The sequence below is a fragment of the Calonectris borealis genome, chromosome Z, assembly GCF_964195595.1.
Source record: "Calonectris borealis chromosome Z, bCalBor7.hap1.2, whole genome shotgun sequence".
In the NCBI taxonomy this organism is placed as follows: domain Eukaryota; kingdom Metazoa; phylum Chordata; class Aves; order Procellariiformes; family Procellariidae; genus Calonectris; species Calonectris borealis.
Genome location: NC_134352.1, coordinates 33,470,859 through 33,495,732, shown reverse-complemented (window position 1 = coordinate 33,495,732; position 24,874 = coordinate 33,470,859). Strand labels below are relative to the sequence as shown.

General features: G+C 42.5%; 1 protein-coding gene across 1 annotated transcript; it reads right to left on the bottom strand.

Annotated features, from left to right (window-relative positions):
• On the bottom strand, positions 1-22,042 carry TMEM38B (transmembrane protein 38B). The gene is made up of 6 exons (XM_075136353.1): positions 21,839-22,042; positions 13,622-13,778; positions 10,390-10,574; positions 9,234-9,321; positions 7,076-7,193; positions 1-4,900 (listed from the first exon to the last, which is right to left on the bottom strand). Exons 1-6 carry the CDS (start codon positions 21,942-21,944, stop codon positions 4,691-4,693), a joined length of 864 nt encoding a protein of 287 aa, XP_074992454.1. The 5' UTR covers positions 21,945-22,042; the 3' UTR covers positions 1-4,690.
• Positions 22,043-24,874: the final 2,832 nt, after the last annotated feature.

Genomic DNA, 24,874 nt, shown 5'->3' with positions numbered 1-24,874 from the left:
AAGAAAATACTCATTTTAGCTTTCAAGGTACAGCACATTTGCTATATAGTTGGATTCCAAACTAAGCAGTTCAATGGTTTTGGTCACTACCATGGAAATGTGATTACACAGGCACAAGAAATTTCTTGGGTATTTTTTTTTTCTTTTTCTTTTCTCTAAGCACAGCACTGGTGACAGTTTTTCTAAATTTAGATATGTACCTGGAACTAGAACTTTGTCTTTTCACATCAGATCTCCCTCCACATTTTCCTTGGTGTCCCTGCACAAAGATTAACCTCGCTCCTCTTGCTGAAGAATACTCTTCAAAGCAGTACTCTCTGAAGACAAATAGTCTAATTCTGTAAAAATAGTTTAATTTATTCTAAAAATTGGCACATCAATGAAAGATTCCTCTGAAAAGATTCTATTCTTATGAAATGTAACACCTCTAAAACATCAAGTTCTCAGTTCTGAAGTGTATGCCACTTAGAACTGCTCCACATCATGTGCAAAAAAGATGCAATGAGCAGGAAGCAGCAGATTTCACAAACACTAATAATAGTTCCAGTGCTTCTGATCTTATAGAATCATAGAATCATAGAATCATTTAGGTTGGAAAGGACCTTTAAGATCATCGACTCAACCGTTAACCTAACACTGCCAAGTCCACCACTACACCGTGTCCCTAAGCACCATGTCTACGGGTCTTTTAAGTACCTCCAGGGATGGTGACTCCACCACTTCCCTGGGCAGCCCGTTCCAAGGCTTGATAACCCTTTCGGTGAGGAAATTTTTCCTAATTCCAATCTAAACTTGAGGCTGTTTCCTCTTGTCCTATCACTTATAACTTGGGAGAAGAGACCAACACCCACCTTGCTACAGCCTCCTTTCAGGTAGTTGGAGAGAGCAATAAGGTCTCCCCTGAGCCTCCTCTTCTCCAGATTAAAGTCCCAGTTCCCTCAGCTGCTCCTCATAAGACTTGCTCTGTAGACCCTTCGTTGCCCTTCTTTGGACACACTCCAGCACCTCAATGTCTTTCTTGTAAAGAGGGACCCCAAACTGAACACAGTATTCAAGGTGCGGCCTCACCAGTGCCAAGTACAAAGGGACAATGACTTCCCTGCTCCCGCTGGCCACACTATTTCTGATACAGGCCAGGATGCTCTTGGCCTTCTTGGCCACCTGGGCACACTGCTGGTTCATGTTCAGCCGGCTGTCAACCAGCACCCCCGGGTCCTTTTCCTCCGGGCAGCTTTCCAGCCACTCTTCCCCAAGCCTGTAGCGTTGCATGGGGTTGTTGTGACCCAAGTGCAGGACCCAGCACTTGGCCTTGTTGAACCTCATACAGTTGGCCTCAGCCCATCGATCCAGCCTGTCCAGGTCCCTCTGCAGAGCCTTCCTACCCTCAAGCAGATCAACACTCCCGCCCAACTTGGTGTCGTCTGCAAACTTACTGAGGGAGCACTCGATCCCCTTGTCCAGATCGTTGATAAAAGATATTAAACAGAACTGGTCCCAATACTGAGCCCTGGGGAACACCACTTGTGATCAGCCATCAACTCGATTAAACTCCCTTCACCACAAATCTCTGGGCCCGGCCATCCAGCCAGTTTACTCAGCAAAGCGTACACCCGTCCAAGACATGAGCAGCCAGTTTCTCCAGGAGAATGCTGTGGGAAACGGTGTCAGAATCTTTACTAAAGTCTAGGTAGACCACATCCACAGCCTTTCCCTCATCCACTAAGCGGGTCACCTTGTTATAGTCAAGCAGTACCTGCCTTTCATAAATCCATGCTGACTGGGCCTGATCACCTGGTTGTCCTGTACGTGCCGTGTGATGGCACTCAAGATGATCTGCTCCATAAGCTTCCCTGGCACCGAGGTCAGACTGACAGACCTGTAGTTCCCTGGATCCTCCTTCTCACCCTTCTCGTACATGGGCGTCACATTTGCTAACTTCCAGTCAACTGGGACCTCCCTGGTTAGCCAGGACTGCTGATAAATGATGGAAAGTGGCTTGATGAGCACTTCAGCCAGCTCCCTCAGTACCCTTGGGTGCATCCATCCAGCCCCATTGACTTGTGTGTGTCTAAGTGGTGTAGCTAACCATTTCTCCTTGGATCACGGGGGCTTCATTCTGCTCCCCTTCTCTGTCTTCCAGCTCAGCAGGCTGGGTACCTGGAGAACAACTGTTCTTACTATTCAAGACTGAGGCAAAGAAGGCATTAAGTACCTCAGCCTTTTCGTCATCCTTTGTCACTATGTTTCTCCTCTGCACCCAAAAAAGGATGGAGATTCTCCTCAGCCCTCCTTTTGTTGCTAATGTATTTATAGAAACACTTTTTATTGTCTTTTACAGCAGTAGCCAGATTAAGTTCTAGCTGGGCTTTGGACCTTTTAATTTTCTCCCTGACATCCTTGTAGTCCTCCTGAGTTGCCTGCCCCTTCTTCCAAAGGTCATAAACTCTCTTTTTTTCCCTGAGTTCCAGCCAAGCTCTCTGTTCAGCCAGGCCGGTCTTCTTCCCCGCCAGCTTGTCTTTTGGCACATGGGGACAGCATGCTCCTGTGCCTTTAGGAGTCCCTTCTTGAAGAATGTCCGGCCTTCCTGGACTCCTTTGCCCTTCAGGACTGCCTCCCAAGGGACTCTTGTCAAGCAGGCACCTAAACAGGCCAAAGTCTGCCCTCTGGAAGTCCAAGGTGGCAGTTCTGCTGACCTGCCTCCTTACTTCTCCAAGAATCAAAAAGTCTATTATTTTGTGATAGCTGTGCCCAAGATGGCCTCCAACCATCACATCACTCACAAGTCCTTCTCTGTTCACAGGTCCAGCAGGGTGCCTTCCCTAGTTGGCTCACTCACCAGCTGTGTCAGGAAGTTTTCTTCCACATACTCCAGGAATCTCCTAGACTGTCTCCTCTCCGCTGTATTGTATTTCCAGCAGACATCTGGTAAGTTGAAGTCCCCGACGAGAACAAGGGCTAGCGATTGTGAGACTTCTCCCAGCTGCTTATAGAATATTTCGTCTACCTCTTCATTCTGGTTGGGCAGTCTATAACAGACTACCACCATGATATCTGCCTTCCTGGCCTCTCCCCTGAGTCTTACCCATAAATACTCAACTCTATCATCATCATCGTCAAGCTCTAGACAATCAAAACACACCTTAACATACAGGGCTACCCCACTGCCTCTCCTTCCTTGCCCATCCCTTCTGAAGAGTTTTTAGCCATCCATTGCAGCACTCCACTTGTGCGAGTCATCCTACTATGCTTCCATGACGGCAACTATATTATAGTTTTCCCGCTGCACAATGGCTTCCAGCTCCTCTGGTTTGCTGCCCATGCTGCATGCATTGATCTAGATGCAATTCAGTTGGGCTACTGATCCCGCCACCTTTCTGGGGAGAGAAGCCCTAATTCCTACATGACCATTCTCAGGCGCTTCCGTGGTTTCTAACACATCAATAACCCTTGCATCTTTGTTGTCACATGGCTCACCATCCCCTACCTCCACTGAGACGGCAGACCAAAGGACCTTGCTAGCACACCGTCCCTCAAACATTGGCGTGCCGCCCCCAGGCTTACCTCTAGCGAGCCTGGTTTTATCCCTTTTCCCCTTCAAATCTAGTTTAAGGCTCTTTCAGTGAGCCCTGCCCACTCCTGTGCAAAGATCCTTTTCCCCCTTCGAGACGGCGTACCCCGTCTGTCACCAGCAGGCCTGGTGTCGTGTAAACCGACCCATGATCAAAAAACCCAAAATTCTGCCAGTGACACCAGCCTTCTTCCCCGATATCACCAGAGGTAATTGCTACAAACTAGTGCTGGTATTTATTAACAGCAGGCATAATAGGGCTGAACTCATGAGAAACAAGATAAATGTACTGTCCAGTATTCTTTTTTAAAAGGAAGTTTGGCTTTGAAAAGAAAAAAATGCATATGCTTGGATAAAAGTGCAGGCAGAGATGTCTAGTTCCAGTCAAATTGGAAAATAACTACAAACCACAGGTAGATCACCTACGTAACATGAAAAACAGCTATGTATCAAATGCTTGCAATAAAGCGTCAAGTGTTTCTACTTGCTAACTGTAAAGATTTTTAAAAGTGCCAGATAATTCACTCTTATTTTAAAAAACAGAAAAATATGAAAAATATTTACTTAAGTAAATGAAGAAAATCTAGACCAGTGCAATGTGAATTACAACAGTAATTCAGTTATTTTTCTAGTTAAAGGCATTAATTCGTTACTTTTTCATGGTTTTACAGTGCAATGTGATTAAGCCTTACTCAGATGATGACTTTCTTATTTGGGACATGCTACTATGAACACTTGGCAGTGCAAATCCATGCTATCCAAATGAAACATAGGAATTGGGGGGGCGGGAAAAGGTGAAAGAAGTGATATATCAGACAAAATAACAAAGCTGATTGTCACATTCTGAAACTATCTTTTTAGCATGTAAGCATTTAAAGTTATCATAAATACAAAATTTAGTAAATCTATAACCACTATAAAAATTTGTAGTTTTTAACTTACAAATCCAACATGTGCATTTAGACATCTGAACAGTAGCTTACAAAACACATTCCAAAGGCAAACAAAACCACAGTAGTATATAGCCCTGTTCTCTCCTCACATTTAGACAAATTTCTCAGGCAGCCTAATCTGAAATATAAACATCTTCAAAGGCTATGACCATCAAGGATTTTAAGCCACTTATTCTGTTTTCTTTGCCTGTCTTTTCTTAACACCATCACGATGCTGTTCAGAAGAAGACCGGTCACAGACTGAAGAGCCATTGGAAGAGGCGGCACCTTCACCCTTCGCTTTGGATGGTGTCTTTTGCAAGCCAAAGAACATATGGCCTAATGCAGTCTCAAAGGGAGCAAATGGAGAAGTTGCAGATCTTGTCAACATCATTGTTACCTATGAAGAACAAGGATCAAGTTACAATAAAAGTTTTAATGACTTCACAGCGATTGAAAACAATTCAAAGCTGAATGGCTGTATGGCATTTCTAACTTTCTACACAAGCATGAGGCCATGCCACCAAGAACAGAAGTATGCTCATTTTAGGTTGAATTGATCAAAGAATGCTTTTCTTTCTGACCTACACTCTTCACACAGCTATACACAAACAATGTGCACAAAAAACTTTCTATGTAAGTTTACTAAAATCATCCTAAGAGTAAACCACATTTAATGTCATACAACTAAGGTGAAGAGCAACTTTTATGTGTAAGTTTTGTACCCTGTTCAAACTGAAAAACTGTAAACAGAGTGGCTTCTTCCATTTAAATTGAAAGAATGCAATGTTGTCCTGGTTTTGGCTGGGAGAGAGTTAATTTTCTTCCTAGTAGCTGGTATAGTGCTGTGTTTGGGATTTAGGATGAGAATAATGTTGATAAGACACTGATGTTTTAGCTATTGCTAAGCTATTGTTTACGCTAGTCAAGGACTCTTCAGCTTCCCATGCTCTGCCAGGTGCACAAGAAGCTGGGAGGGAGCACAGCCAGGATAACTGACCCAAACTGGTCAAAGGGATATTCGATACCATATGATGTCATGTTCAGTATATAAGCGGGGTGGAGTTGGCCGGGGAGCAGTGACCACTGCTCGGGAACTCGCTGGGCATCAGTCAGCGGGTGGTTAGCAACTGTATTGTGCATCACTTATTTTGTATATTCTATCATTATTATTATTTTCCCTTCTTTTTCTGTTTTATTAAACTGTCTTTATCTCAATCCACGAATTTTACTTTTTTTTTTTTCCGATTCTCTCCCCCATCCCACTGCAGGGGGTGGGGGGAGTGAGCGAGCTGCCGTGTGGAGTTTGGCTGCCTGCCAGGTTAAACCACAACAAATGTGTAAGCACCTAAATACATATGCATAGCCAGACTTCAGTTAGAATTCCAGACAGCCATACTCATTCCATAAAGTTGAGAGATTTAGGTGGAAATTCCTCAGAATATATAACTTGCAACCAGGATAGAAAAAACTGTTTTGTAGATCCCGGTACTGGACAAGTTTATATTGCAACAGTTTATACAGTTTTCAGAGACATGAAAAGTTTCTAAAATAAGACACTAATACAGGACTATGCCAGATCCACAACTGTTGCTTCATTAGTTAACTGGATGCTCAAGTTCCTGATTGTCAGTATGACCATCAGTTTAAGAACATACTCACTTCAGTGCAGCCTGACAGCCAGCTTCTGAAAACAGCTATAATTTCACACTTCCAGAATAACATTCTTTTCCTTCTCCATTCCCAGCATCCCTAGTTCAACAATGCCTTTATTGGTTTAGGTGGAGAATCATGAGCATCGGCCTGAAGTCTTGGCTCCCTAAAGCAACTTCTCTAGAATTAAACTTGTCAGTGACTTCACAGAAAGGAGACTGGCAACCGCCACTTTAAGACAGTCTCTAGTCTGTTCAACAGCAGCTTGAAGCTCTTAAAATTGCCAGACTTCTGCTAACAAAGACAACTTTTCTTATTAGCTAATAATCCTGAAGATAGGCATCATCCTGGAAATGAACGAGACTGGAGGGATTGAAGGATTCAATAGAGAAGTAGTATCTATTTTATTATAAAAGTAGTTAGAGCTACTTCAAAGTGGTTTGTTACACTTTCTCTTCCCACCTAAACACTTATGTTGCGAACAATTTAAGCTAGATTAGAATTTAGTTGGCTTGTTTTGCAAACCCACAGATGACTGCACAGGTACAAGGAAGGCATTAAGCAGCTAGCAAAAGGCAGAGAATAGGAGAGTTTCTTTCTACAAGCATAAGCTTTGTTTGAGATTATGGACATACAAGCCTGGAATATCAACTGCTGGGTGCCAAAATTCCTGATTTTTAAATTTTTTTCTTTTTTACATACATGGAACAGTATTAGTAACAGAATAGGTCTTATATTCTGCTCATGTATAGAAAACTAAACACAGGTTTAAGACTTCAGTAGGAGCTGGCCTTCCCCTCCAGAAGCACGCATTCTAACTTGTGGTAGAATAGTTGCAGGCATATTTTTTGCTCTGAAATAATGAAATAAAGTATTTTCTGTTATTCTATTTCTATTATTTGCAGCACTTTCACATTCTTACCTTGGAGACGACAAGAAAGACGGTGTATAAAAACATGAGGTTGTGTCTTGCTATTGGCAAGTACTGGCTGTGTTGCAGGGTGAAAAGAACTGCTCCTATCAAAGTTACCTTCACAGGGCTGGAAATTAAACAAACAGTGTTAATTTCTCTTCTCTACTCTACAGTGAAAGCTACCATGGCCTGGAAAGCAATAAATGTTTTTAGTGTGCAAAAGAATTATTTCTGAATAGAACTAACGAAAACTTATAGTAACAGTGACAAGGGCCAAAACCTAGCTATAATTAAACTAAGACTTTCACTTTATATACTATTACCGTGCTTTCTGTCCATAATATGGACAAGCATCAAGTTCAACACTACTTTACAGCAAACTCATATTTGGCAAATCCTCCTCAAATCAATGCCTCTATTCACACTCTGTACGTCAGCTTGCTCCCCTTCTTCCTCTCCCAATACATCTTAGTGAAGAGTTAAATCACAAAGCTTGCACTATTCGGACTAGACTTCCGAGTTGCTCTCCTATAGTCCAGGTGTTAGTTAGTCCAAGGAGTTGCTTAAGGCACTGAAGAACAACATACTCCAGGTCTTGATCCACTGTGACACTCCAGCAGTTCTAGCATTGTAGTCAGCTTATACTTGGCTTGAGCCAGGCCTATATTAACAGGTTTTGCCAACATAACTGTGTTGACTTGAGACATGCAAAGATTTACATCTTCTAGCTATCTTCATTGTGATGGTAAATCCCTTGCTAGGTATGCAGTCAGAAAACAAGAGAACTTTCATCAGTTACCTAAAGCCGTCTGAAGAGAGAGCACTAATATACTGGCAGAAAAATTCTGTGCATCCCTTAATCTGCATCTACATGTGACATGTACAGATGACATTGCTGTTATCACAGAGCATCTAGCGTAGACACATTCGTCACTGTCTTTTCAGTAACTCAGAGATTTACTGCATCAACTCCCTGCTCAGGAAGTCCAAGAACCAACTCTGTGTATACAGGCATCTCATCCATTTGCAGAATGTTTTATCCGTTTAACTTTATAACTTACTTCTATTTAATATTCTTAAGCTTTATATATTATGCAAAATTTTAAAAGTCCTTTTTGAGTTACTTTGAGCCACATCCACCATGGAGAAGGAGAATATACGCAAGGGCTGCCACAGTCAGTAAGCATTGCTCTAGTGTTGCACCTGTAAGTACAGTGCTATTATTGACAGTGACCTCTTCCTTCTGGAAGTTTGCTTTCAAGACTGCCACTTAGGCACTGACGGAGGGAGAGAAATTCTAAATACCTGGAATTTCAGAAAAAGCCAACAACTAACATAAGCCATAAAAAGTTGAAATACTGCCAAAGGAAAGGCTATGAATTTCTCTTCTGTTATTCTGTTGCTAAGAGTAGCTGCAGAAAAGCGAGGTAACTTTTTAAAAAAAAAAAAAATTATTTCTGAAGACCTGAGAGTTACATGGAAAGATCAAACTTATTTTAGGAAATTACCACAGTGAGCTTATCTTGACTTACAATAATAGCTTGTGGCTTTCTAGCCTGTCTCAATTCTCATTTTACTAAACTGCAAGCTATGTAATATTCCCATTCTTTGCTTCTGCAACAGAAGTAACATTTCCTATCTTGCAGTACATTTTTGCTATATTGAATAACCAATTTGCACCTTTTCAAATAATTGATACCTATGGAGGAAAACAGTACTGGCAGAGAAAGTAAGAGTGACAACGTTCAAAGGAAGCCATCTTAGTGGCTTCTGGTGCAGAACATGCACCAGAAGTGCAGACTTCACTTGTATACTTCTGGTACCACTGTCCTTTCCTTTTGGATAGAAGACCACGTCCCTGTAAGACAAATTGAGTCAATACTGCTTTCCAGCCACTTCCTACTGACTCAATACTGCTTTCTGCCAAATAATTTTGTTGACTTGTCTTCCCATTTGGTGTTCTTGTGCTGTGAACCTAAAATGATTAAAACATCTGCTAAAATTACCAAAGATCATCAACCAATCTTTCACAAGATACACTCAAAACATTGAGTACAAACATGTCCTACTGCTTTTTTTTTCCCATCTGAACCACTAAAAGTGAGTGTCAACACAAGGAGCTGGCAAAACAACAGTTAACATGTTGCAGTCTTTTTTAAAAACTTACTAGGACATCTTCAATAGTTCATTGGTTTCAGGTTTCCACACTCCTCTCACCAGCTGCTCAAAGTTGGAAATTAGGCCACCACCAGCTCCTGAAATTGCAAAGATTTACGGTAAGTCTCCACTGACTGCTACCACTACTGTGCAACTATTACTGCTCCCAGCAAAACTCGTTACACCAGGTGCCAAATGTGGCACCCAAAGCTCAGACTTAAAGAGACTAATCCAATCTTTTATACATGCATGACTTGAGCAACCGACATGAAACCTCAGAGGTTACTTAGCAAGAACCTCAGATTTACCTTTATGTGAGAGCATCTGAACTGATCACTCATCACTACAAACAAATGCCTGAATTGCCAAAGTAAATCTCCAGAGAGGCTTATACCATTCCATGCTTCATGTCATCATGTAAGTACAGAGAGTGTCTCTATAAACTACAAGGACCCTCTGCAAGAAAAGTGGGTATGTATTTTCACATTAAAAGAATACAAGACATAAGGAGGTGTTAGACAATCTGGCCAGTGAGACTGATCTGCATTACAACCTGGGAAAAGAATACGTTAGATCATAACATTAACACGTGTTGTTTCCCAAAGCAGAACAGAATCAAGCAAATAGAAACAAGAGCTGCACTACTACTTCCTGAAGTGGTTCTAACATTTGTAACTACAAACACAGCTGCTAGGAAAGTAGCTTCCAGAGTCATACTCCAAACTGCAGGCAGGCAGGAAGGTTCATTCCTGTGTTTAAAATCAGATAATGGTTACATCCCAAAAAGCTAAGAAAACAATTTCTCTTCTTCAGCCACATGCAAGGAAAACAGCTCTGAGGAAATATGCTGTTGGAAAGTTTAGTAATAGCACTGAAGCTACATGGGAGATCTACTTCTTTATTGCCAGCAACTGCCCATCCTACAAGTCCTCACAAGACTTTCTGAAGGGATAAGATGAACTCTCCTCAAAGTCATTCAATGTCACCCTTAATCCAGGGAGAAAAACTGCTGCACAGGCTTTTCCCCTGAGGAGATAACAGACTGTATTAGGACTATCATATCCAGCACAGCAAGGAATGGTGCTACAGTTATGCTGAAGGGCTAGCCATTTAAATACCACTCCAAAATACCACAATCCATCAGAACAACATGTTATGCATGTTACCTCTGGCCCAGCCCACAGCTACCATGACAAGCCAGGCATCTTTGAAGTGACTGTCTGCATGTGCAACGCCAGCTGTTATCTTCCAAGTCCTAGTCACTTCTTTCATTCCTGCAACCAGAAGCCGAAGAGGCAGAAAGGCAAAGCACCGGCAGAATATGTCTTGTGGGCAGTAAAACACAAGATACCTGAAAATCATAAGAAAACCCATTAGCAGCATTCAAAAGGTTTTGCTAAAGAATTCACTTTCTAATAACCTTTAAAGATATTTTTGGAATATGACTAGCAATGCATGATATACTATTGATAACTCACTGTCTTGTGTGGTAGACATATTGGAACAGATTTGAAATGCCTTTGAGCATGCTTGATCTCTTGCACCAAAATTATCAAACATTATTTGAAATTGTTCTTACTGCCTCCTTGTCCCAAAGAACAATCCATTAAAGTACATGAGAAACAGCTTTAGATTTTACCAACTGTTCTATAGCTTACACATCATGTTTTTATAATTCAAATTATCAAATTAGTGTCTGACTGACTTTGTGTGGTTTGGTTTTTTGTGGGTAATTTTTTGTTTGGTTGGGTTTTGGTTTTTTTTTTTTAATAAGATTACAACAGGGTGGTAAATTACATGCTGACACCATGCTTTCATACTGATAGGTACATGGAATTATATAACTTCAGCAAGAATGCCTCCACTAGTTAGTGTCACGCCAGATGAAATGCACAACTATTTTCAAACACATTTCACATTTCACAGTAACCACCAATTCTAGCTTTTGCAGCTTGCCAATTCCAAGCACATTTCTTTTTTCAAAGCGTTGAAAGCACAGTACTCAAAATTTAATATCTTTTATTAACTTGCTTTTAAAACAAAGTAAAGATGGCTAACAATGAAATCCTAGGCTGACAGTAAATTTTAAAAGATTATGTGGTGTTTTACTGTATCTCTTCAATCATAACCAAAATTCAGTTCTACAGAGACATTCAAGGTCTCAAAAAAAAAATCAAGATTAAGTATCTAAATTATTTCAGCACAGGAATAAGAAAGTAACAATTAAGTGAAAGCAGAGAACGCCTTTAAAAGATGGGAAGGGTACTTCTTCATTTTCTTAAAAAAACAGACACTTGCCTGTTGGTTTACGCTTCTGAGCTCAATCCTGTCTACCAAGAATTTCTGTATCCTTCTCCTGTTTACTCAGGCTGCAATGCAGAGATGCACCTCTCGTATCTAGTTTATTTCATTAGAACCACTAGCAGACACCACAACTAGGAAGAGTCATGCTTCATGGTTAGAGATTAGAAAGCAGGACAGCACTTGGGGTTTGGGGTTTTCTTTTGGAAAAAAATGCTTATCCTTTACAGCAGAATGCCAGGAAGCTTCCTCCCCAGAAAGGCAAAGTTTAGCTGAAGTCCTGCCCCAGTTACATATTTTCTTTTTCTGCAATGATACCAGTACCTTGCCACTGCAAACTTCTAAAGCTTCTTCTCTTCATGACCTCCCAGGGTGGAGCATGCAATAGCCTGTTTCTCACATTCAAGAAAGTTATTGGAATTTACATTAACAGCTAACTACTGCTCTGGTGTTCAGTTTTAGCTTCACTTTTGAACTATCTGTATTCTTCCTTTCTCTCCTATTGTAAAGTCAATCGCCTTTGTATGTAACCAAGCTTCAATTGGTACAAAGTCAGAGATGTATAGAGAGCATGTATTTTAATGGCTACTGCAAATAGCCACTTAAGCCATGTACTCAACAGACAACACTAATCAGAATTAATTTACAAATGTGGGTTTAGGACCCTGAAGCACAGGCGACTGGATTGAACCTAGCATTGCAGTCCCACCATGGCATTTTTGTCTGTAATTTCTGCTAGCAACACTTGCTAGCAGTAGGTGTCGCTGTCCTACAGACCATGTAGGAGCATTTCTCAAGCCTCGCACAACCCCTTTTATTTTCCAGTTTTATGTATGGCTTGGGGAATTTCGTTTCACGTGATTTGGGACTGAGAATTAAAGTCATTATACTCACGAAGAGAGAACTTTGTAAAACTAGAAGCTTAAAAGGTTTCATAACATTCACAGCTCCTCATTAAAACCTCATTTTATTTGTGCACAGTAAATCACATCTGACCATGTTAAGTTCAACAGAAGTAATGTTCTGTTTACATGTACTCCTAACTCGTGTCATTTGTTAAAACAAGCAGTTGTGTTGCCCGCATCAGACTAATATGAACAATAAGCAGATTCTGTTAATACTGCACTATTTATTGCACATTATTCATTTCACCGATTCGCCTAAATGAAACCTGTCATTTTCCATTGCAACATCAAGACCAGAAGACTAATATATAGATATACACAGACAAATAGAAATGCTTACTTTCATTTTAATGAATTTGCAATTATAAAACCTAAGGGGCCATAAGGAACAAATACTAAAGGATTTCAAGCAGATAACAGTCTTCTAAGATAGGAATTGAGATTTTTATATTCAAAAACCCACTGCTGCTCACAAACGTTGTTAAGTTTGGGGGGTTTCTTCAAAGATCACTTTCTAGAACAAATGAACTCCACTGGAAGGCCACTATATGAAAATAACTCCAGCGCTTTTTTTGAATTCCAAAGCAGGGCAAATTGCTGCCTCATTCACATACCTGACTTCTTATTCAGCTCTCTACTGTTTTCCACTACAACGTCCATTCATTTGGGAAAGGGCAAAATATAGAAAAAAAATTATGTCAAGAAGCAGAAACTAGAGGAGAGGAAAGAAAATCTGTGTCTTAGATCCCAATCACAGAAAAGTTCAAAATTCCTACATCAGCCAGGTTCTGGTCTTCAAAGACCTACTGCTGAAAAACTAGACTGCGTTTATGACTTACCTATATCCAGAAAAGCAGTAACTGAAGTCCACTTTATTCCAAAATAATGTGTTCAGCTGTTTGACCAGGAATACTATAAAAATCTAAGGCAAGTCTAGTCCAGTGACTAAGCATTTCGTTATACAATAGCCCATAAGAGTTGTTTTCTTACGAGCACTTTATTCCTATAGAACAGGATCATAACAGCCAATTTGTTGCAGTGATTTTCTGGATAAAGAGACAGCATCGAAATCCATAATGTTTTTAAGTTAAGCTTCTGATTTACATGGAAGCTTGATGGTATAATATCAGTTTGCAAAGCATAGCTTCCTCAGAACCGATACTACTCATCTAACTCAATTGTGGCTGCTTACCAGACTGAAGATGCCAGTAGAATATTTGTGCCCTTTGCCAGAAATGCTACTGGAGGTTCTGCAAGCATCAACGAAGACAAAACTGAACCACCAAAGCAATAAAGCATAGCACTAAACCAGCAGGCAACTGGACTTCGGACTGACACTTCCACAGCTCCTGAAACAAAGGGAAAAGATGCATAAATGGAAATAAGCATTTGAGAATCACATCATGTTTTAAAAGTCAGTATTTTTCAAATCATTCAGTCCAACATAGTTCCTTTAGGTAACGAAAAATCCTGCAGAAATCTGTAGGCTTTAACAGGAAAAGTCTTCAGAAATACAAACTTCAGAGTACACTGACTTAAGCATATGCTATCTAAATAAAAGTAAGAGACTGACATTGTGTTCTCTGAACACCTTTTGTGGGTTGGTTTATTATAACTATTTGGCTACCAAGAAGAAAAAGCTTTCAGAGCATGGCTGAGAGGTCTCGTTGTTAATAATCTGGCATAGATATACAGTTGCTTTCAAATTTGTATTAAAAATACACAAGTGACTTTGCTGACCTAGATAGAATTATTATTGGTAACTTTTGGGGGGTTATTCTACAAATTCCATTTCTGCTTTTGAGTGTTCAGAAATTCAAGGTCACTGTTTTCCTTCTTCCTCATAACGCCCTGTTAACTGTGTTTGCTGACCAAAATGAAAGCAGTATCCAAAACAATTACCGAATAGTTTCACCTGCAATCCTGAACAGAGAAAAAAGTTTACCTGAAGCCATAATAATAAATGTAAGTTTCCCTTGTTATTAAAAGGTTCACAGTTTGGTTTATTTTGTTATCTTTACAATGAATTATCCCTTTTAAATTGCAATTGAACTATGCCAAAAGAGTATTCAAATTAAAAGATTATGCTGGAGGTAATGGCCTTAATCTTAACCAGGCCTTAACCAGTTTCAGGGGGAAATGACACTTTATCAAAGCCAGAAGTATCCTCAAGTAGTTGTTTTGACCATTTCCTTCCACTTCACAAGTCCAGTGTTGCCAAAGCAGCCCCTTTACACAGGTGCAGAGCTCTGTTGCCTGAACTAGTTTCATTCTCCATAGTCCAAAGGCTGAAGTTCACAAAAGCAGAGATGAAACCTAGTGTCTGTCTCAAAGTGAAATTTGAAATATGTTCCCAATTCAGAGGAGAAGTTTTTGGTTTTTCAGGCATTTCTGTGGGAAAAGAAGCTTCTTACCCAAGATGAGAAGCTCAAATGTATCAAAGAGAATACAGCACTCTCCACACAACTCAATTCATACAAGAGTATTGATTATTGCAGTTTTAGTGCTGGCATACCTATCACGTACTGCAACACTATCTAAAATCCTATGTAACAGCCAATTTATAAAAATGAGCACTCCTAAGTATTACAGAATATCTGAATATAAAATAACATCTCTTTTTTTTTAACTATCGCATAATTTATTTTCCATACTGCAGTACCTGGTGCTCAGCTTTGTTACTGCGTACTACCACTTCTCCAAAGTGGCTATCAATTATGTTCATAGAATCATAGAGTGGTTTAGGTTGCAAGGGACCTTAAAGATCGTCTAGTTCAAACACCCCTGCCATCGGCAGGCGCACTTTCCACTTGACCAGGTTGCTGAAAGGCCCATCCAAGCTGGCCTTGAACACTTCCAGGGATGGGGCATCCACAACTTCTCTGGGCAACCTGTTCCAATGCCTCACCACCCTCATAGTGACGAATTTCTTCCAAATATCTAATCTAAATCCACCCTCTTTCAGTTTAAAGCCATTACCCCTTGTCCTATCAGTACATGCCCTTGTAAAAAGTCCTTCTCCAGCTTTCTTGTAGGCCCCCTTCAGGTACTGGAAGGCCACAATAAGGTCGCCCCAGAGCCTTCTCCTCTCCAGGCTGAACAATCCCAACTCTCTCAGCCTGTCTTCACAGGAAAGGTGCTCCAGCCCTCTGATTATCTTCATGGCCCTCCTCTGGACCTGCTCCAACAGGTCAACAACCTTCTTATGCTGGGGGCCCCAGAGCTGAACACAGTACTCCAGGTAAGGTCTCACAAGAGCGGTGTAGGGGGGGCGAATCACCTCCCTCGACCTGCTAGCCATGCTTCTTTTGATGCAGCCCAGGATATGGTTGGCTCTCTGGGCTGCGAGTGCACGTTGCCAGGTCATGTTCAGCTTCTCATCAACCAACACCCCCAAGCGCTTCTCCTCAGGGCTGCTATCAATCCACTCATTGCCCAGCCTGTATTTGTGCTTGCAGAATATTGATGGTTTGTGCTTACTACATTGAGGTTTCCTCCATTAAAAAAAAATCTAAAAATGCTGACAGCCATTGCATTCAGAAAAATCGCAAAATTATATTAAGTAGCCACTCACTGGTCCAAATGAACTGCAGTAGCTTCCTTCTCACATTTAATTATTCTCGTTTGATGGCGCAGCCAGCACGGGTTCATGAAAGGCAGGTCCTGCTTGACCAACCTGATCTCCTTCTATGACCAGGTGACCCACCCAGTGGATAAGAGAAAGGCTGTGGATGTGGTCTACCTGGACTTCAGTAAAGCCTTTGACACTGTCTCCCACAGCATTCTCCTAGAGAAGCTGGCAGCTCACAGCTTAGACAGGTGCACTCTTCGCTGGGTAAAAAACTGGCTGGACGGCCGAGCCCAGAGAGTGGTGGTGAACGGAGTTAAATCCAGTTGGTGGCCAGTCACGAGCAGTGTTCCCCAGGGCTCAGTACTGGGGCCGGTCCTGTTCAATATCTTCATCAATGATCTGGACGAGGGGATCGAGTGCTCCCTCAGTAAGTTTGCAGACGACACCAAGTTGGGCGGGAGTGTTGATCTGCTCGAGGGCAGGAAAGCTCTGCAGAGGGACCTGGACAGGCTGGATTGATGGGCTGAGGCCAACTGTATGAGGTTCAACAAGGCCAAGTGCCGGGTCCTGCACTTGGGTCACAACAATCCCATGCAACGCTTGGGGAAGAGTGGCTGGAAAGCTGCCCAGAGGAAAAGGACTTGGGGGTGCTGATTGACAGCCGGCTGAACATGAGCCGGCAGTGTGCCCAGGTGGCCAAGAAGGCCAACGGCATCCTGGCCTGTATCAGAAATAGTGTGGCCAGCAGGAGCAGGGAGGTGATCATGCCCCTGTACTCGGCACTGGTGAGGCTGCACCTCGAATACTGTGTTCAGTTTTGGGTCCCTCACTACAAGAAGGACATTGAGGTGCTGGAGCGTGTCAAGAGAAGGGCAACGAAGCTGGTGAAGAGTTTGGAGCACAAGTCTTACGAGGAGCGGCTGAGGGAACTGGGACTGTTTAGTCTGGAGAAGAGGAGACTCAGGGGAAACCTTACTGCGCTTTACAACTACCTGAAAGGAGGCTGTAGTGAGGTGGGTGTTGGTCTCTTCTCCCAAGTAACTAGCGATAGGACGAGAGGAAATGGCCTCAAGTTGCGCCAAGGGAGGTTTAGATTGGATATTAGGAAAATACTGAAAGAGTGGTCACGGACTGGAACAGGCTGCCCAGGGAAGTGGTTGAGTCACCATCCCTGGAAGTATTTAAAAGACGTGTAGATGTGGCGCTTGTGGACATGGTGTAGTGGGCATGGTGGTGTTGTGTTGATAGTTGGACTCAGTGATCTTAGAGGTCTTTTCCAACCTTAATGATTCTATGATTACAAGTGCTACTATATACCTACTTTAGCATGAAAGGACTGAATTCCTTTTCTTGCAACAACAAGAGAATATACTACCCCCACGTTCTGCAGTACTCTCTCTGTTGAGTAACGCCACTAAATGCTGCTGTGTCATTACAGCACAAAGTGACCATATAGAGAAGAAACATCCCAAACATTACTGGACAATGAGAAAACCCAGCTAACAGAGGCAGCCAGTGTAAATCACAAATTGCAAGGAAACATGTGCTGGAACTGGGGAGTACTGCTAGATAGGTCAGCTGTTGCATTATGCACAAGCTTTAACAGCTGGACAGATGTAATACAGGATGTAATCTGTACAGTAATCTGGTCTTGGAGCAAGACTGGTAACCAGGAGGTTCCACATCCAAGAACTGTCAACCTCCAGACCAGGTTTAAAAAAAAAAGAGTTACACTTCAGACATCCATTGTCAGGTGGGTGAGCACCAACCTCTCTTTCATTAGCATGAAGCTTCTCACCTTGCATTAGCATAGAAGTAATCATCTTGACATCTTACTGGCAGCCTTCATCAGAATTTCGAACTACCTCCTCCATCCCCAAAAAATGCAGCACGACTGAGAGCTAGCTAACTGAAACTCAGCTGCTTCTTCACTTCACCAGGTGTTTGGTCAGATTACTAACATAACAAAAGCAAACCATTCCAGGTGCTGTGTCTTTGAATTTAACACACTGTATTTTATTTTTCACGCACTTGGACATTGACGGCAATTAATGAAACACAGATAGTAACAACTAGTTTTAAGGAAAAAATGGAAGATTCTCATGTATCAGGTTTGAAAAGGTTTAAATTGGTTTCTGTTGTACATTTGACATCATTTCTAGTTCAACTTGCCTGCTCTCCTACATACTTTGTGAAAATATTTTCATAATTTTTCACTTCCTATACTGAAGGCCAGATTAAAAAACGAACTCTAAAAAAATAAAATTCAATGAAATGTTGGAGTTGTTTTAAAATTAGTTAGCTATCTGTTCTCTTTTCGAATCCATTCCCCTGCCTTTCAGCAATCACTGCTTCTCCACTCTTCCTTTCCCCCATGACTAGCAGCAAGTGGTTTCCAGTTTTGAGGACATATATAGTAATTACTATTATTATTACCAGATTGCCCTCTGGTAATAACAAACACAGAGCATGTAAATTTCTTCATTAAGCTATTACGTGTAAAAGGACAAGAGACTGGAAACTCTACTGGACTTCAAGATTTTTCCGTTGGTCAACATTAGAATTTTCTTGGCTCAAACACCAGTATTTAACAATTCATACCTGGTTTCTAACAAGGAATATACCCAACATAGAAGACAATGAGGCAAAAAATGCTGATACTAATTTAAAGCTTATCTTAGCATTGCTACCTAAATTATGACTGGGATGTAACCTTTCAGAAAACAAATTCAATTTTAAGTTGGACACATATTTTTAAACAAGTGGTCATTTATATTTGTCCTCTGATGCATCCTGTAAAACTAATGAGGCGTCATACAACCGTGCAAAACATGATCTGCCAAAAGGCCACTAGTCCTGCAAATGGTATACCTTAGAAGGTAAAGATAAGGTTTCAAAACGCAGGGACTATTGTTGAATACAATTTTAAATGTTTTTTCTAGTCAATAGTAATAAAAAAAACCTTACCACTGAACTATTTCTATCAGTAGGATAAGATCTGCTTTAATCTTTCCAACATGTTCCAAATAGGCAATCAGGGATACATACCACATACACATCTAAAGAGCAAACTAGAAGGACTTGTAGAAGTTTTTCTAGAACCCCAATTCAACTATATATAATAACATCAATTAAGCTAAAGGATTTATAGAGTCAGATTTAATTTAGCAAAACTATGTAAAAAAAATTAGTTCTCTTCAAATCACCAGAACCATGTCATAGAAAACTTGCAAGAACAAAACCAGCACGTTCCTTCCAAATATGACACATCCTCAACCCTCAACACCTTTTTGCAGTCCCTCCATCCCAAAAAAAGAAAATTGCCAGTTCTACAACTGACTGGAATTACAGATTAGCCACTCCTAAGCAATCCCAAATGCACTAACCAAGAACTCTTAGTTTACAACATGTGGAAAGCAACATGTTGGTTGTCACTGCTGTAGTTCGCCAGCACACAAAAGTGAGCAAGAAAATCTAGCTAGAAGGACTGGAATAGTCCCAGTTAGTGTGTGCCCATCCATGATACAAATACCCACACTGAATCCAATTTTAAGCAGTGGGAGGGACTGGTATTTTAATGAGAGAGTAATCTGGGATAAAACAAACGTGGCTCTGACTTGACCACATACTTCTTATATCACCAGCCACTTAAGGTTATCCAGTTATTCCCCTGTGAAATATAGCTAGTCTTTTAAGTTTCCAGAAAGAAAATATAACAATGCCTAGATAATATTAATCAATGATAATATATCCATCCTGAGTATTTCATAGTGACTGCTATTCCAGTTATGATTTAATATTCAGTTCAAACTGCTTGCAAGTGAGCAACAGACCAGCATGCAGTCACCTGAATTACACTTATTAATTCAAAGCATTAGAGGATACTCAGGAGTTCTGAACTTTCTAGCTATTTAGCTGAGAAGAAAAAAATTATCGGCACGGATCTTACCAGACTTCTGACAGCACATCTACTGTCCAGAAGTGCTGTCTCACTAAAAGCTATGCTGATGCTAGCAAAGCGGAGAGACTCCTCTCATCCTGGTCTTTATCCAGAGGCAAGTTTCAAGGTAGTGCATGATAACATCAAATACCTTTAGACAGAAAGTCCCTTTTTGAATGAAACAGTTACATTACACAGTGCCACAAGTCAGCACCCAAAAACAATTTTAGCAGTAGTAACAAAATTTGGTGAAGACAGTAGCATACATAAGCATTTTATATGAATCTTCACATTCTGCTAAGTGCACTTACTCAGCAGGAAGTAAAAATTCACATTGACACATTTAGGAAGGGACCAAAGAACAAGCTCTCTCTAAACAAACAGCACAGAGCCTTAAAAATCTGAAGCAAGCAGAAGGTCCCAAATATTCACTATAATCCTGAAAGTCAGCTTAGTTTCCTACAGAATTATCAGCTGGGATGCACAGTTACTGTAACTGTCCAAAGCCACACCACAAGCAGTTATTCTAAACATCAAAACAACTCTAGTCTCTACATTTATGACAGGGGGTCTAGGCTTGGGGTTAACAACCACAGCGCAAAACATTTTCTAGAAAAGAGCATGTAGAGATTGAGGTGTCATTACATGCACTCATACAAAATCCAGAATCCTGTTACTGGGAGTGAAAAACTTTCCTAATTTAATTCTACAATCTATGGGTACAATGTGAAAAGTCACTAGCACACAACCTGCCCATTAGATTCCGAAGCTATGTTTCCTAGAAGACAGAATTGCCTTAACAGTTTCCTGCATATCCAGGGCATACCCATGAGTTGAGCAGCTCACCTCTTAGATGTAATACCTGACAGCAAGTCATTGGCCCGTGATCTGCATTCCTTCTCTGCATGCAAAAACTTCAGGGGGTTCAGCCCTTTTATTCTTGGGACTTTTAAAACCTTAAGCTGCAAAAAGGTTTTCACAAAACTCCTGGCTGATTTCACCAGTGCTTCTAGTTCTGAGAAAGCAAGAAAAGTTCAGCTGGGCGCTACCTATGTGGTTTCTGCAGTCAATTAGACACTATTTATTGACAGACGGACTATGAAGTCCGCAGACAATCTTATTTGCACGCTCATGGACTAACAGAGAACATCTGGATTTTGATGCAAGAACAGCACCTGGCAGAGGCAGAGTGGGGAGAGGCACGCCACTGCCAGCAGCACCCAGCCGCAGGTGTGTGCAACGCTTCGGCGTGTAAAAGCTGAAACTTTTGCTCACGGGCCTTTCGCGTCAGAGGCCACGAGGAGTGTTGACAAACCCCTCGCTACACCAGACGAAACACAAGGCACCTGAGATTCTGTGGGAGTATGCACAGGAACTGAGGTTTGGCCACTCGCCGTCATTAAAAACAAGTAAAATCGAAAAGCAGTGAAGAAACCCCCCAACACTCTAGCATTTTGCAGGCTGGACGGGCCTCGAGGCAAAAGACCCCGGAGGTGCTCTAACACCCCACCCCGGGCGAGACACCTGCAGCTCCCGCAGAGACCCAGCGGCAAAGCCCGGGCACATGGTCACCCCGGGCATCGCCCGGCACCCTCCGGCCCAGCCCCGCTCCCGCGGGCCGCCCCGCTCCCCTCAGGCACCCCAGCACCCCCCGCCATCTTGCGCGGCGGCCACCCTTGCCCAGCCGGGGCTAAGGCGGCTGGCCGCAGGGGACTCCCCGGCCCTCGCCTCTGATCTGGCCCGGCCAGGGGACGGAGGATACGATGGGGGGGACACGGGGGAACACGGGGGGAGACACGGGGGAGGGACGGAGAAACACGGGGGGACGACAGAGGAACACGGGACAGGACGGGGGGGGGGGGGGGCTCCGTCCCGCCCCGCCAACCGCCCCCGCTCACCCCGCTGCTCCTTCAGCGCCATGACGGAGGCCACATAGTGCGCCAGGTCGAAGAAGGGGAACATGGGCAGGCGCGAGAAGAGCAGCGGCACCTGCCACAGCTCCATGGCCGGGCGGCGGCGGCGGCGGGACGGAGGACCGGGGAACCACTGCCTAGCGCGGCGGCGGCGGCGAGCGCCCCAGAGGAAGCTTGGCCCCTGCCGGCCGCCGTCAGCGGCGGGGCGGGGCGGTCGGCTCCATTCAGGCGGCCGCGGGCCGGTGAGGGCGGCGGCGCGGCGGGCGGGCAGGCTGTGCCTTCAGGGGGTGCCGGCGCCGGGCAGCCGCTCTTCCTGGTGGCTGCAGCTCGCAGGGCTCGGCGTGCGTGTCCTTGTGCGCTGCCTGGCTCCGCTGGTCCGGCTCCTACCGGTGGGGAGGAGCAGGCTGTGCTTGCAGGCCCGCGGGAGGGGAGGGTCGGCGCCCTCCCGGCGGGCCCGGCTCGGCACCGGCTGCCACGAGGTGTTCCCCCTGGAACCTCGTCCTGGCAGCTCTGAAGAGGGCAGATGGCTGATTCGCTTTGCCTTTATATCCGTGTTTTGCCTATCTGAACACTTAGCATCTCTGCCTTTTGTTTGCCTTTTTTTACAAAATCCTGGTGGTGCTGGTTCATGATCAGCTTGAGATCGGTTGTGGCCCCCCCGAGCCTTTTCTACGCTTGTGCTTCTTCCCTGTCGTACATCGCTGCAGCTGGCTGTTCTTACGCACAGGTGTAAGTGAATACCTTCCCTTCATCCCTTTTTTCTTTTTTTCCCCATGTAAAATATTCTTCAGTTCGTCAAGAGTATTTAGGATTACCAGCATGGATCCTCCAGCATCTGGTCTTTCCCGGGTTGATGTCATCTCTTTGACACCTGCCTAATAGTTACTGAGGGTATTAATATATACCAGATCCTGGTCAGACCTTAGCAGAAACCCTTTTAATACATCATTACATCCATTTTGATAGTGAAGGCCATTGTTAACTGTTCTGTCTTCTAAAAGTGGATCCCTAACCAGTATTGCATCAATCCTACAGTGTTTTCAACACAACCAGTTTGCTCATGAACTTCCGAAGTGAAATGTTATCAAAGATCTACTACCTCCCAAGATACACGACATCTGTGTTTTCTTTGTCCACCAGACGGGCTAACTTGTGATAGAAAGAAATCATGTTGACATGACACTGTTCTCGATAGAGCCATGTTAGGGGATGTTGGTCTCCTCATTTTTTCAGCATATTAACTTCTTTTTTCCCTGCGGATGAAAGTTAAGTTTACTTGTTTGTGAGTTATTGGCTGTTTTTTCTACTGAAGAAAGGCACCAGTTTTGCCTTTTTCCATTCAATTTCAACAAACTGGTGAAAACTGTTAATGGTTCTAAGATTTGCACACTCTGTGGTGAAATTAATCAAGCTAAGCAGTCTGAAAACATAAAACTTCCGCAGGTGCTCTTAAACTTGTTCTTTGCCTACCAAGAACTAATTTCAGGAAATAATTGGAATAACTGTAGGATTATTTTTGGAAAAAGGTTTATGCAGGGAAAGATAGCAAACACCTGAACTTTTCCCAGAATAATTTTACCTCACCATAAATAGTAAACCATTCTCTTCATTGGTTTTCCTCTTATCAGTACCAAGTTCATAGAATTAAGTTCTCCTTATTCTCAACACCTCTTCCTTTCTGTTTGTCCAGTGACTCATTTTCTCCCTAACGCTGACACCACGTGCTTGTACCTGGTTTTTGTTTTCTGGACATTTCCGTCCTGCATTTCATCTACATGAAGAACTCAGGCTTTAGCAAAGTAATCTCTTACTAGCCCTATTATTAGCATTTCTAATGCTTATTTTCTGTCATGCTTATGTGCAGACATGGAAACCACAGTTTGTTTTCTAGAGCAGAATATTGCTTTGCCACAGTTGATAGATGGTAAGACATAATAAATTAGTAAGCTGCATTCTCTGGCAGAAATCAGTTCAGCATAATTTTGTTTCCCACTGAACAGTGATATGTGTCTGCAGCAACCGAGCGAGTTTTATACAACGTAGTGATCCTCTACCCATATGCTGTAGAAATGCTAGACCGTTTCTAATCCTTGCATTACTGTTTTATTCCCACTGAGTGTCATCAGGTTCCTTGCTAGAAAGTGAAAACTATTCAGACTATCATCTTGTGTGTGATCGTAGAAGGAGAGGGAGAGAAATAAAAATGGCAATGACCACAACGAATCTATAGTGACACGAAAGAAAATCTTAATTTGGGCCAGCAATGTGTTGTGCCTGATGGCAATATCTGCACTGCAGCTACCGCCATGCCTAGAATTCATGTAAATATACCAAAGTTCTCTTAAAATGCCAGCAATGATACTGCTACCGGTGCTGTCATGTAGCAGATTGGCAATAGCTACCTGAATCTTTAATCAGGTCCTCAAATACATACTGCATCTTTTTTCAGGGGGTCTTCACTGCACCTGCAGCATTGCTTTCTAAAGCAGAGATAGCTGATCTGAAGGTGGATGTCCACAAGCCACTCTCACAGCAGTGCGGTGGGAAATGTGTGTTAACTGTTACAGCTAAACTAGAAAGAAGTTCTGGTGGATTTTCTGCCTCCAGTACAAGCAGGAAGTAAGAATAGCAATTTCTCTAAGTTTGCTGATAACTAAGGAGAGATTCCTGAGATTTCTGTGCATTGAGGATAGCGTCTTAGCAGAGCATAGGACAGAGGAACCCCCCAAAGAGAAATCAGATTAAGGAACATAGTCTGTGTAATAAAAGTAGAGTAACAAATAAGAAAACTTAAAAATCAGTCATTGATTTTCCAGCTGTCCCAGATATTTCGGGAATAATTTAAAGATAACAGAAGATGAGCACCTGTGAAATAATCCTGTTCATCCTTGGACCAAATATGCTGATGCTGAGAGAAAAGTGGCAGTGTGAGAGGATGGTATTAGTGTGTAAGCTAGGTACATTTTGTGTGTGTGTGTGTGTTACGCAATTTTTTGCGTTTTGCTTATTTCAAACTGGAAG

Coding starts and splice junctions, on each gene's coding strand:
- TMEM38B (XM_075136353.1), bottom strand. CDS start 21,944: ATGGAGCTGTGGCAGGTGCCGCTGCTCTTCTCGCGCCTGCCCATGTTC. Junction 9,322..10,389: donor AGCTGTGGGCTGGGCCAGAG/GTAACATGCATA, acceptor TTGCAATTTCAG/GAGCTGGTGGTGGCCTAATT. Junction 4,901..7,075: donor TCTTTCTTGTCGTCTCCAAG/GTAAGAATGTGA, acceptor TGTTCTTCATAG/GTAACAATGATGTTGACAAG.